General features: G+C 34.4%; 1 protein-coding gene across 1 annotated transcript; it reads right to left on the bottom strand.

Moving 5' to 3' along the window:
• Positions 1 to 143: 143 nt before the first annotated feature.
• Positions 144 to 10,806, bottom strand: LOC124457161. The gene is made up of 4 exons (XM_047007445.1): positions 10,410 to 10,806; positions 7,349 to 8,497; positions 2,618 to 2,926; positions 144 to 1,131 (listed from the first exon to the last, which is right to left on the bottom strand). Exons 1-4 carry the CDS (start codon positions 10,666 to 10,668, stop codon positions 395 to 397), a joined length of 2,454 nt encoding a protein of 817 aa, XP_046863401.1. The 5' UTR covers positions 10,669 to 10,806; the 3' UTR covers positions 144 to 394.
• Positions 10,807 to 12,301: the final 1,495 nt, after the last annotated feature.

Genomic DNA, 12,301 nt, shown 5'->3' with positions numbered 1-12,301 from the left:
ATGTAGTCCATCTATGTTTTAGAACCACTTATCACCAAATTTAATGTCGAAAATAAAACTCAGAGATTTTTTGAGAAATTAACAAATATTGTCTACGCTTTATTGCAAATTGTAACAAATAAAGATGCAACATTATTTTAATATTGGCTATTTACAGCTACTGCTTGTGAATATGATAATCTGAACTGGGTGCATAAAGTTCCATTTGTCGACGTACAGTGTCCACAATAATAATATTGAGTTGTTAGCAATTGAAAAGCAATCAGCAAGGTGAAATGTTCTGTATTTTTGTTTCTTGCACAACACAAACAAGAGAATGTAGCGCGAGATCTAGAATTTTAAATTTTGAGATAACGAGTTATTTTACATTGCTAATTTATTCAAGTAAAAGTGATCATGAATCTATAGTCATAAAAATAATGGCCATTTGAAAGAAAAGTAAAAGTTTTGTGCCAATTGCATGACATGCATTACTTTCCTCTGTTGTGCTGATTCGTAGCGATACGCTGTTTTCTGTCATGTATGCGGTAGATGTTGAATGGATGGTTACATTAATTTCAGAGGGAAAAATTGACGTCGAAGTGCCAATTGTTTGATTTGGATGACTTCCCTCGGTTTTACTGCTATGTAGCAATATGCTGTTATCGGTCGTTTGTGCTGTAGATGAAAAAGTTGAAATTGATGTCGATGTTATTGGTACGTTAACCTCCGATGTCTTCACAAAGGTAAAAGTCCCAAAGCTTTTCACTGGTTGGTTGCTTTTAAGAGATCCCTCAGAATCATTTGTAAGAAGATGGATATTCTCAGGTGGATTTGTAGGAGAGTCGGGACTTGTAAAAAATTGTCCACTATCAGTGCCAGCGTCATAAGGAAACAAATCTCTTGAAATTTCATTCTTCCATTTCCCCGTGGTGGTATTACATAAGCTGTAATCGTGAACACCTATGAACCAATCAGGTGAGGGTGCTATCATGGTTATGAAGGATACAAGAGGATACTCTGAAGTAACTTCAATATTGGTAATCCTGTCTGACGCTCTTCCTCCAAATATTACTCGACCTTGATATCTTTTATGAGCATTTTTTGCTGATATCTGACCGTCCATTTCGCTGTTTATGGCAAATGTACTTCCTATAAAAACAAGTTTAAATTAGACACTCTTCACCAATATTCGTCTTTTGCAGATATACAAATGCATAAGGATTTTGACAATAAGTCAAGAACTATTGTTGTATCGCGGAGTTCAAAAGCAAAAATGCTTCTCGTGCAAAATGAATTACTCTAAGTCATTTTCCAGTATTTTGTATTATTAATCACGAGGACGAGGATTCGTAAAAACTCTCATTGAAAATATAAACGAAAAACTGGACGACTTGTGGAAACATTACACTTTATTATTAAATATGGCAAACGTCCTTCCGGCAAAATGGTGTGCTTTGATTGGCCCAGAAAAATTTTTACCGGTGCACACGTAGTGTACAAATGAATGTAAAAAATATTATAAAAACTTAGTTAAAAACTTCTGTTCAATATTCCTCCCTAAAGTGTACTTTGCATATAGTTGCGGTTGTTATAATTCTATCCTTGTGAAGGATTGACGGCATTGAAAATTCATCTTTTCTAACCCAAGCGCATAAGTATCGGTATCTTACACTACAACTACAGCATAATTTTTGATTTTATTTACTAAATTACTGTTTTCAATGTACATATCAGTAGGGCTTGGTACAACAACTACTTTACATACACCACGCGGCATTTTATTCCAACTATGTGCATTTCATCTCCCACGCCGGTATTCTATCCTAATCGGGGTCAACAGAGGTTAACAACAAAACTCTTTGTTTTCTTTGTGACCTGTTTTGACAAGGAAATGTTTGTCCACCTACGTATTAACAAAAATTGTCACCTTATCAAATTTCATTCTAGTGTGTTTGATATGTTTATCAAACATTTTTGCCTAAAACCAAGCCATTAAATGGCATAATTGGTTTTGTTCCGTTGCTTTATTTGCCTACATTATTTATAATGGCTACCATCATGTATTAGTCTATTAGATATTGTATTGCGTATGTACGAATGTAGGTCACTGTATATTTCCAGCTTTGCTTCGAATCTTTACAACTTCTCTTTGTTCAACTCTTACTTTTGCGTAGCCGATACAAGATAGAAAATTGCAGTATTGTTATGAGCAAACATGTATATAATACTTGGTTTGAAAGAATAAATATTTTAACAGTAAAATTGTCTCGGCTTTTGTATGCTTTTCATCCATGATTAGCAATAAATTCGTACTCTTGCTTTTTTATATAGTTGATGAAATCGGCGAATCACTTATATAAACCGACAACATCCCTAACATGTAAAAATATAAATTATGGCTATACGAACATGAAAGTCAACGTTCCATATCTTCTATTACTAAAAGTATAAAGTAAGTAAAATCTTGTAATTTAGGGAAAATATAAAGTAAAGCGATAAAGACAACGAACCAAAAACAAAATTCTGTAATTAGCAAAAACATCTTAATACAAAACATTGACAAAGTGTTGACGACTGACGTATCCCAACATACCTCACACTCTTACTGATTTAAAATACTTAAAATAAAACATACCGAGTTCAGCAACGTTCTTAACTCCTGTTGTGGCTTTAATCCCAGCTTTCCACATAACATATGAAGCATTATGGCTACAGCCAACGACAGCAGAGAAATGAGGATTTGGAGGAAAGTCAGGATGCCTTGCGCTTGTCCATTCTCCTTGAAACGTCAACGTGTATCTTGCCAGACCATTACAAGAGATGGCTTTTGCAAAGTATGGAGTGTTTAAAGTCAGCAACAAACTTGCTAAAATATTTTTGATGTCCACCGTCATTGTCACCTGTTGTATTTCAATTATTTCTGTCGTTGAAAATTCAGATAAACATCAATTTATTTGTTCTGTTAATATGAAAGACTCACCAAATGTGCTCCCTGTTTGTCCGAAAAGAATGATTCAATGCCTTAGATTCTCGGGTTTACATTTTTAAAAGTATAATTTCCGCAATCAAATATTCTGCTTTAATTAGTTTAATGTTATTATATACAGAAATCGAAAGCGAGCATAATATAGACTGGTTTATCACCCATAGCAACCAGAGCCCTCTATAAATAAGAGTTGGGACAAACGGTCTGGGTCGAGCGCGGAGCCGCCATTTTGGTTCCTACTTGCAAAGTGAAACTTTAATAATACCATTGGAAATAGGGTTTATATGCAAAAGAAGAAAGCAATTTAAGCTTATTCCATGGTAGTATCAAATATATTAGGAATAATAGCAAGCTCTTTGCGTTTTTTTAACGATTTTCTGCAGACCTGATTTAATTTCATTGGTTTGAGCTTCGTTTGCGGTTTACTATTTCGTGCTTCAAGTTGATCGTGACCCATTGTAAGAAGTATTTTTCGTACGTGAACGTGTTTTCTCGGCTTATGTTTTGACTCTGTAACACGTTTTCAAGATCTTTAAGCTTGGTGGCAAGCGGCAATGTTATCCTGGCATCAGTGTTATCAAATACTTGGACAAGACTTTGTTCGAAACTTCGAATAATAGTAATCATGCAGTTTTGGTCCGGAGAGATTTGTGTTCAAGATTTGTAACAATTTAATGCTAGTGAGTGGTTTATGCCCCCCAATTTGATCCAAACATGACATTTTTTATTCTGAAAGATCACAAAATTTTCTTGCTCAGCAGAAAATGACAGTCTTTTTTACTTTTTAGTTATTGAAATAAGCAATGATTTGACCATGATGCATTTGACCTTAAACGTTTTATTCCTGTATATGAAGTTATTTCGCCTTTATCACTTGATAAAGTATTAAAGTTTATTTCTAATAAAGTTTGTTAGGGATTCTGCTGAAAATTTTGGTGAAGCATTTCTTTAAAATGAATATATTATTTCTATAATATGAAACATTTCTGTTGTTGAAGAACAGTTTGTTTGCTATAAATGCTACTGTTTGTAGTCTTTTATACAGTATATGAGTCTGATCCAATCTTTTATTTAGCAAAGAGTTAAATTTATTGGTTGAGGAATGACAAAACTTCTATATGTGTTTAATGATCAAACAGGGGTGTGTTGGAGGGAGCTCAGACCCGTTTGTTCAAATTCTATGCCTTGTATTGCCAGTGAAATATATATATCAAAAAGCTAGCAGCACCTAAATATATATCAGAAAGCCGGCAATATTTTAATATATATGAGAAAGGCAGCAACAGTTGTAATATACATTAAAAAGCCCAAATAGCTGAAATTATGGAGATATGCCTCTGTGATCTTATAAACCAAAACCTACAATTAAAATATCATCAACAAGTCTAGAAGAGAAGTAATGTTATACTTTGAGCTACAGAAGTAGGGTACATTTGTACAATTCAATACCAAAAATATATTGTACTCAGCTGTTTCATTGAATATCCTAATTATAATTACTTCATTTTTAAATGATGAACTAAAAATACGAAATACAACATGGAAAATCATAAGAGTTTCTATGATTTGGTGTAGTTGTTTTAGTATGGAAGTGGCTGAGAATTGAGAGGCTTGTAGATTGACCAATTTCAGAACATAATGAGAAATCATCTTCGATTAAAAAACAAACTTTGGAGTAAGAAAACTATTGAAACTGCATCAGCTCGAACTTTTCAATGTTATTTGGCCCAAAAATGTTTCTCTACTTGAGTCTGTTAATTGAACCTTATATCAAAAGCAGTTCAGCACAACAATCACCATACGCAATCAAATTTTGTAAGTTCAACGATATTATCTCAAAATGCTGTATTACTAGCAGCAATTGCTATATAAACACTAGCTGAAATTTCAAAACTAGGAACCAAAATTGCGGAAATTAATCAGGTGATCAATATTGCCCAATCAACGTAAGCTAAACGGATAACAATAGATGTCCCAACTCTTACTAATAGAGAGCAAACATCAAACGCGTTTGATATTTGACTCATCTGTCACGAATGACAAATGTTGTTCAAAACTTCCGCGCACACTAGGAAATTCTGTCGATCGTACTTGTCACGAATAACAAGTACGCGCGGCAAGTTCACCAGTGTACGGCGGGCTTTACAAACGACTTATTCACAATACAAACAAACGATCAACTACAAACATTACACTTCACACTAATTCACAATGACAATACACAATTGACACCCACACATTGCAACTAAAAACATCACACCTAAATCACACATCACAACTAAAAATAAAATATTTCACTTCACACTAATCCACAATGACAATACACATTTCCTGTACACACAATACAATGACGTAAGAACCAGATAACAAATACGGCTAACCTGACGTTTACTCCTCATTTGACTCTGAAGATGACTGCCGCCAAGGTTGTCGAAACGTCAGTCAACAACAACAAAAACAGTCCTTCTCAGGACTTTATTAAGCTGGACGATCATCATTTACAAACATGAAACCTTACATTATACTCTCTCGTCAACTGTTCAAATTCTAAAGGGACAGGGAGCAAAGATGCCTCAGATTTTGCTGGATTTCCATCAAAACTTGAATCAGAATCCTCGGTGTCATAGGCTTGATGAGAAAGCTTTGATGTCGTCCATGTTTCTCTTCCTTTACGTTTAAGCGGAGTCCTCGATTGCTCGTAGTCTGATAGCGTAATAAAAACCAAAGGATAATCCGTTCCGCAGTTATTTGGGGTTCTTCTTCCCAAGGGAAAATAATTTGAGCAAATGAAAGTACCTTGTGCACCAGGCTTTGGGTTAAAGTCATCGGCTCTGCTGTTTGCAATTTGTTTTCGCAAAATTTCAGCAAGTCCTTGATCTTTGGGCCACTAATGAAAAACTAACTTTTCTACGTGAGACCTCATAACTTGATAATCAGTATAGCGTTTATCATTATCGCAATATCCAACTGCACAACGCGCATTTTTTACCATTTCGGCTATGACTGCTCACAGGTACTCGGCTAGTTTAGGGTTTAGCTCGTTTGACTTGGCTTATGAGTTCCGCACATTTGCGAACTCAAGAACATCGCTCAAACGACGGTCAAGTTGTTCAAAGAAAACAAATGTTTTCTTTAACTTTCCGCTTTTTGATTACAACAAAATTGGACTCACGTATTTAAACACAGATGATATTATGCCCAAATTGACTTTGCGTACATTTCGGACAAATTAAACGCGAACTTTAATCAAGAATGGTGATATTCACAAACTTTTAAAGTCATTACCCTCGCTGTAACTCTTTGTTTTTGTGGTTTTGACTTCCTTGTTTTCGGCGGTGGGTGTTCACGAAACTTGTTTAGTTTGTTGCCGCCATCGTGGTGCTAAGACATGAAGTGTCGCTGTCCTTTAGCATTACATATAAACATAAAACAAATTTCGAATTTTGACAAGTTGACAATATTCTAATATGGCACTAATCCCTTGTTTCATTAATTTTTTCAACGATTGAGCCCCATCGTTTTCGATGATTTTCCTCTGAAGCAAAGCCATGCAGGCAAAGGTTATTACAATGAAAGTCACCCGCTCTTTTCTCCCTGCGTACGTAGCCCATCCTGATTAAGAAATTATAGAATCCGGCAAAAAGAAGGATTTAGATCGTTGAAACAATACGACCTTTGACATATCCTTGAAAGCAAAACAGTTATGGGCAGTTTCACCACAGAAAACAAGATAGCTACCGAAAATTAAGCATCGGATCGTTTTTGTTGTCATTACTGAATTAAACTACTTAAGGAAAGGAGATAACAGTTTAAAAATATCCTCATTTCTCGTAAACTTAAAGTAATAAAGTCAGATAGAGTTAAAGTTAAAGGAATGAAAGAATGATGAACTAAAACGGGCTCGTTTTTCTAATGTTTTCATTTTATTCCTTTATGTGAAAAACAAATAAAGAGGTAAATGTAGGTTACTCAATGTAGGGGTTTGTGCTTGTATTGTGCACATGTAGTCCATCTATATTTTAGAACCACTTATCCCCAAATTTAATGTCGAAAATAAAACTCAGAGATTTTTTGAGAAATTAAGAAGTATTTGTCTACGCTTTATTGCAAATAGTAACAAATAAAGATGCAAGATCATTTTAATATTGGCTATTTACAGCTACTGCTTGTGAATATGATAACCTGAACTGGGTACATAAAGTTTCATTTGTCGACGTACTGTGTGGACAATAATAATATTGAGTTGTTAGCACTTTAAAAGCAATCAGCAAAGTGAAAGGTTCTATATTTTTGTTTCTTGCGCAACACAAACAAGAGAATGTATCGCGAGATCTAGAATTTTAAATATTGCGATATCGAGTTATTTTACATTGCTAATTTATTCAAGTAAAAGTGATCTTGAATCTATAGTCATAAATATAATGGCCAGTTGAAAGAAAAGTAAAAGTTTTGTGCCAATTGCATGACATGCATGACTTTCCTCTGTTGTGCTGATTCGTAGCGATACGCTGTTTTCTGTCATGTATACTTTAGATGTTGAATGGATGGTCACATTAGTTTCAGTGGTCAAAATTGATGTCAATGTGTCAATTGCTTGAACTTCACGAGCTCTTTCTGTTGTGTTGTTTCGTAAAGATATGCTGTTTTCTGTCATGTATACTTTAGATGTTGAATGGATGGTCATATGAATTTCAGAGGGAAAAATTGATGTCGATGTATCAATTGCTTGAACTTCACGAGTTCTTTCTGTTGTGTTGTTTCGTAAAGATATACTGTTTTCTGTCATGTATACTTTAGATGTTGAATGGATGGTCACATGAATTTCAGAGGGAAAAATTGATGTCGATGTATCAATTGCTTGAACTTCTCGAGTTCTTTCTGTTGTGTTGTTTCGTAGCGATACGCTGTTTTCTGTCATGTATGCGGCAGATGTAGAATGGATGGTCACACTAATTTCAGAGGGAAAAATTGATGTCGAAATGCCAATTGCTTGATTTGCATGACTTCCCTCTGTTGTGCTGCTATGTAACGATATGCTGTTCTTGGTCGTTTGTGCTGTAGATGAAGAGGTTGAAACTGATGTCGATGTTATTGGTACATTAACCTCCGATGTCTTCACAAAGGTAAACGTCCCAAAGCTTTTCACTGGTTGGTTACTTTTAAGAGATCCCTCAATATCATTTGTAAGAAGATGAATGTCCCCAGGTGGATTTGTTGGAGAGTTGGAACTTGTAAAAAATAGTCCACTATCAGTTCCAGCGTCATAAGGAAACAAATCTCTTGAAATTTCATTCTTCCATTTCCCCGTGGTGGTATTACATAAGCTGTAATCGTGAACACCTATGAACCAATCAGGTGAGGGTGCTATCATGGTTATGAAGGATACAAGAGGATACTCTGAAGTAACTTCAATATTGGTAATCCTGTCTGACGCTCTTCCTCCAAATATTACTCGACCTTGATATCTTTTATGAGCATTTTTTGCTGATATCTGACCGTCCATTTCTCTGTTTATGGCAAACGTACTTCCTAAAAAAACAAGTTTTACTTAGACACTCTTGACCAATATTTGTCTATTGCAGAAATACAATTGAGTGCAATGGGAAGAAAGTAAAAATTTTTTAGTGGTATAAAAGAGAAAGAAATGCAACAGGAAAAACGATTTTGACTGTGGGTCAAAAACTCTTATTTGTGGCGGAATTTTACTGGAAAAATACTATTCTTACAAAATCAACAATCCTAAGAAACTCTCATTGGCAAAAGCAATGAAAAACTGGACTACTTGTGTGTTATTATAGGGCAACTTCCCTTCCGGCAAAATGATGGGCTTTGACTGGCTCTGATATATTTTTGTCAGTGTACACGTAGTTCTACAAAAAAATGTAAACAACTTTCATAAAAACTATCTCGAAAAAACTATTGTCCAATTTTTTCATTTATTTGTGTTACTGACGATGATGATGATAAATGCCGTATAATATCTAGCTTTATTATTTTAAAACATTTCTATTACTCTTTGACAGTGTTTGTTTTACTGATATATATCAACTGGGCTTGGTACTAAACCACACCACGCGGCATTTTAATCACCATATCTGCATGATGTCTTAATCGGTTTAAACTGAGGTCAACGACAAAAAGCTTTGTTTTCTTTGTATGAGGAGATGATGTCGACATGAAAACGTTTGTCTACCCCACGTAGAACAAAAAAATTGTTAGCATAACTTAAATTCCATTTGAATGTGTCTAATCTGCTTATCAAGGCTTTTTTCCTCAAACGAAAAGTCACCACAAACGTGTGTGTTAAGAGTCACAGAATTACAGACTTAAGAGTCTGTCAATTGGCAAAATTGGCTTTGTTTCTGCGCATGTGTTTTATTTCCTAGGCTTAATATAATTGTTTTATAATATGGACCACGTTGCATTAGATAATGCGTGTACGTTTAGCGTTATATAAGTCTTTCGTATGAGCTCCGAGCGTGAGCTCAATGTACTAGAACGCTATTAAGTTTTTGTGATTATTTTATTCCCTAGCGAAGAAGTTATTTGCAACAGTTGAGAGTATTCTATCTTTTACAATTTATTTACAGGCTTTTTACACATTTAGCTAAAGAAGGTGCAGTTATTACAGGGCAGATATTATACTTGAAATTTGAGTAATTTTACGTAATTATAAAGTTAAGTGCGTAAGTTTAAGTAGCGCGTTTGAGTAAGTGTAAGATTGGCTATTACATCTATTGCTAATACATAAATTTAGATGAATAAATACGTACGTTATGTACGTCACTACATACGCATATGTGATTTGGTATGTATTGTATAGTTCAGTAAGTTGACTGTATATTTCCATCTAAACTTTGCTTTGAATCTATAGCACTTTTCTTCCTTACAAACTGAACACAAGATAAAAAACTGAAGTATATTGTCAAAGTTTATAGAACATACATGTAATCCATGGTTTGTAACAATAAATATATTTAAAAACAAAAATTGCCTGCTTTAAAAGGCTGTTATATACATTTTGATCCGTGATTAGCAACAGACTCGTTCTCTTGCTTTTTTATACAGTTGATGAAATCGGCAAACAGCCTAAGTATAAATATTGCCTCAAGTCTTTCGTTAAATCGTAGTCTGCATACCGACAACATCATTAACATTCTCAAATAGCAACATTGCATAAATTTAAGGAAACAAGGAAATGAAAGTCAAAATTCTCCTCATATTTATTTTTACTGAAAGTAATAATAAAAACATTTAAAGTAACTGCAATTTTTAAATTTACAAAAAATGTTGTATAGCAATAGAATTATCCAGTCATAAAACAAAATTCTGTATTAAAAAAAACATCTTAATACAACACATTGACAAAGTGTTGTCTGGTTGACGTATCCCAACATACCCTACACTTTTACTGATTTAAAATACTTAAAATAAAACATACCGAGTTCAGCAACATCCTTAACTCCTGTTGTGGCTTTAATCCCAGCTTTCCACATAACATATGAAGCTTTATGGCTACAACCAACGACAGCAGAGAAATGAGGACCTGGAGGAAAGTTAGGATGCCTTGCGCTTGTCCATTCTCCTTGAAACGTCAACGTGTATCTTGCCACACCATTACAAGAATTGGCTTTTGCAAAATTTAGAGAGTTTAAAGTCAGCAGCAAACTTGCTAGTATATTTTTGATGTACACCGTCATTGTCACCTGTTGTATTTCAATTATTTCTGTCGTAGAAAACTCAGTTAAACATCAATTTATTCACGCTACAAATATGAAAGGTTCATCAAATGACTATCTTTGGGTAATGTATGAAAACTGCAGTAGATTCGTTCAGTACTGAACTTCCTCTAAAGAATGATTAAACGTTTTACATTGTAGTGTTTATATATTTTTAAAGTATTACTTCCGCAGGAAATATCAAGAAAACATTGCCGTCAATCTTGTGTTAATTGGGGGCATTATTCATATATTCTGCTATGCCTGTCTAATTTCTTTTCAAAACAATTTCACTTTCAAAAGAAATCAGCCTGGCATCACAGAATATACGAATATGTTCCCCCGCAAATATCGCAGGATTGACGCCAATGCATAAAAACGAAAAAATAAAACCTTAGCAATTTATATAATAATATACAATATTGACACACTGCAGTATCAATTTGATACAGTCAGTGGCTTTGATACAATCTTGTACCCTTTATATTTTACAGTTCCAAGATATGAAAGGCTTATTGAATATTCTGTTTTAATAGTATTATACACAGTGAAGCGAAAGTTAGCATAATCACTGCTGGAAGGCAGGTTTAAACTTAAGTAAGCGGTCATAGTAATGTTACCATTCTCAAGAATTATGATCAAACACACATTTCAACATAATTTATATAAAATGATCTACATTTGATATTTATTGTGAAGTGAGATCATGCATAGATGATCCATAACTATTTAACACTTTCATTTAGTTTGCACGATGTTCGTATGCGGCTTGACGAGTAACAATAGCAACAAATTATACTTGTGAATAACTGATAACTCTGCCACATTTGGTATCTCGATTGCTCATTTATAATGCTTTGTGAGTAAGGGTAAGGACAATATACAGAAATGGAATGGCGAAAAGTGGAATAGAGGGTAAAACGCGTACAGAGAAGGTAAAACCGTAAAAGGCGGGAAAAAGGGATAAAATTTTGAATAGATTTAAAATAGTTCATTTACCACATCAGTTTTAGTTAATGAGCCCATAATACTTATTACCGTTAGTCACAGCTGCAAAAAAGGAAAATGGAAAGCGTTTCAATAAGCAAATTTGCAGTTGAATGTTTCTGAGTGAAAAAAATTTTGTCTGTATCCTCGTAAATAGTTGAATATATGAACAATAGTCACTCCAAGCTCGAAGATCGAACTTTAAATGCATGTTTTGCAGGCGATCACAAATATCAATTACGCCTCGTTCGTGCAGACGGTAGGAAACACTTGAACTTAGTACGATGAGCAATGTTCTTGATACGTATCCCCGTACTGTTTTCATCGATTGGTTCATTTTGCTCACAGCAAGTTTTGGTGAGTTGAATGATGAAAGGCATAAAGCAAACGAGCATATTTCGCTTCCGAGTCTTTTGCAAATTACAAATATTATTTGTGTGAATTTACATACTAACCGCATTTACTGACTAACCGCATTCACCTCACACAATATGCACATCAAATATATGAGCAGGAAATACAAATTTGAGGTTACTGCGCAAAACATTTGCGTTTAAAGTGCTTAAAGAAAAATGTAATGGTTTCAATGATCCGAAAAGTGATATCCGACAGGTGGAATGGATGTGTT

Source organism: Xenia sp. Carnegie-2017, unplaced genomic scaffold (genome assembly GCF_021976095.1).
Source record: "Xenia sp. Carnegie-2017 unplaced genomic scaffold, XeniaSp_v1 HiC_scaffold_6, whole genome shotgun sequence".
NCBI lineage: Eukaryota > Metazoa > Cnidaria > Anthozoa > Malacalcyonacea > Xeniidae > Xenia > Xenia sp. Carnegie-2017.
This window is presented reverse-complemented; position numbering and strand designations above follow the sequence as displayed.

Excerpts from the sequence above, each read along its gene's own strand:
- LOC124457161 (XM_047007445.1), bottom strand. The coding sequence starts at position 10,668 with ATGACGGTGTACATCAAAAATATACTAGCAAGTTTGCTGCTGACTTTA. Across the intron at positions 8,498-10,409 it reads TAAGGATGTTGCTGAACTCG|GAAGTACGTTTGCCATAAAC; the intron begins GTATGTTTTATT and ends TTGTTTTTTTAG. Across the intron at positions 1,132-2,617 it reads TAAGAACGTTGCTGAACTCG|GAAGTACATTTGCCATAAAC; the intron begins GTATGTTTTATT and ends TTGTTTTTATAG.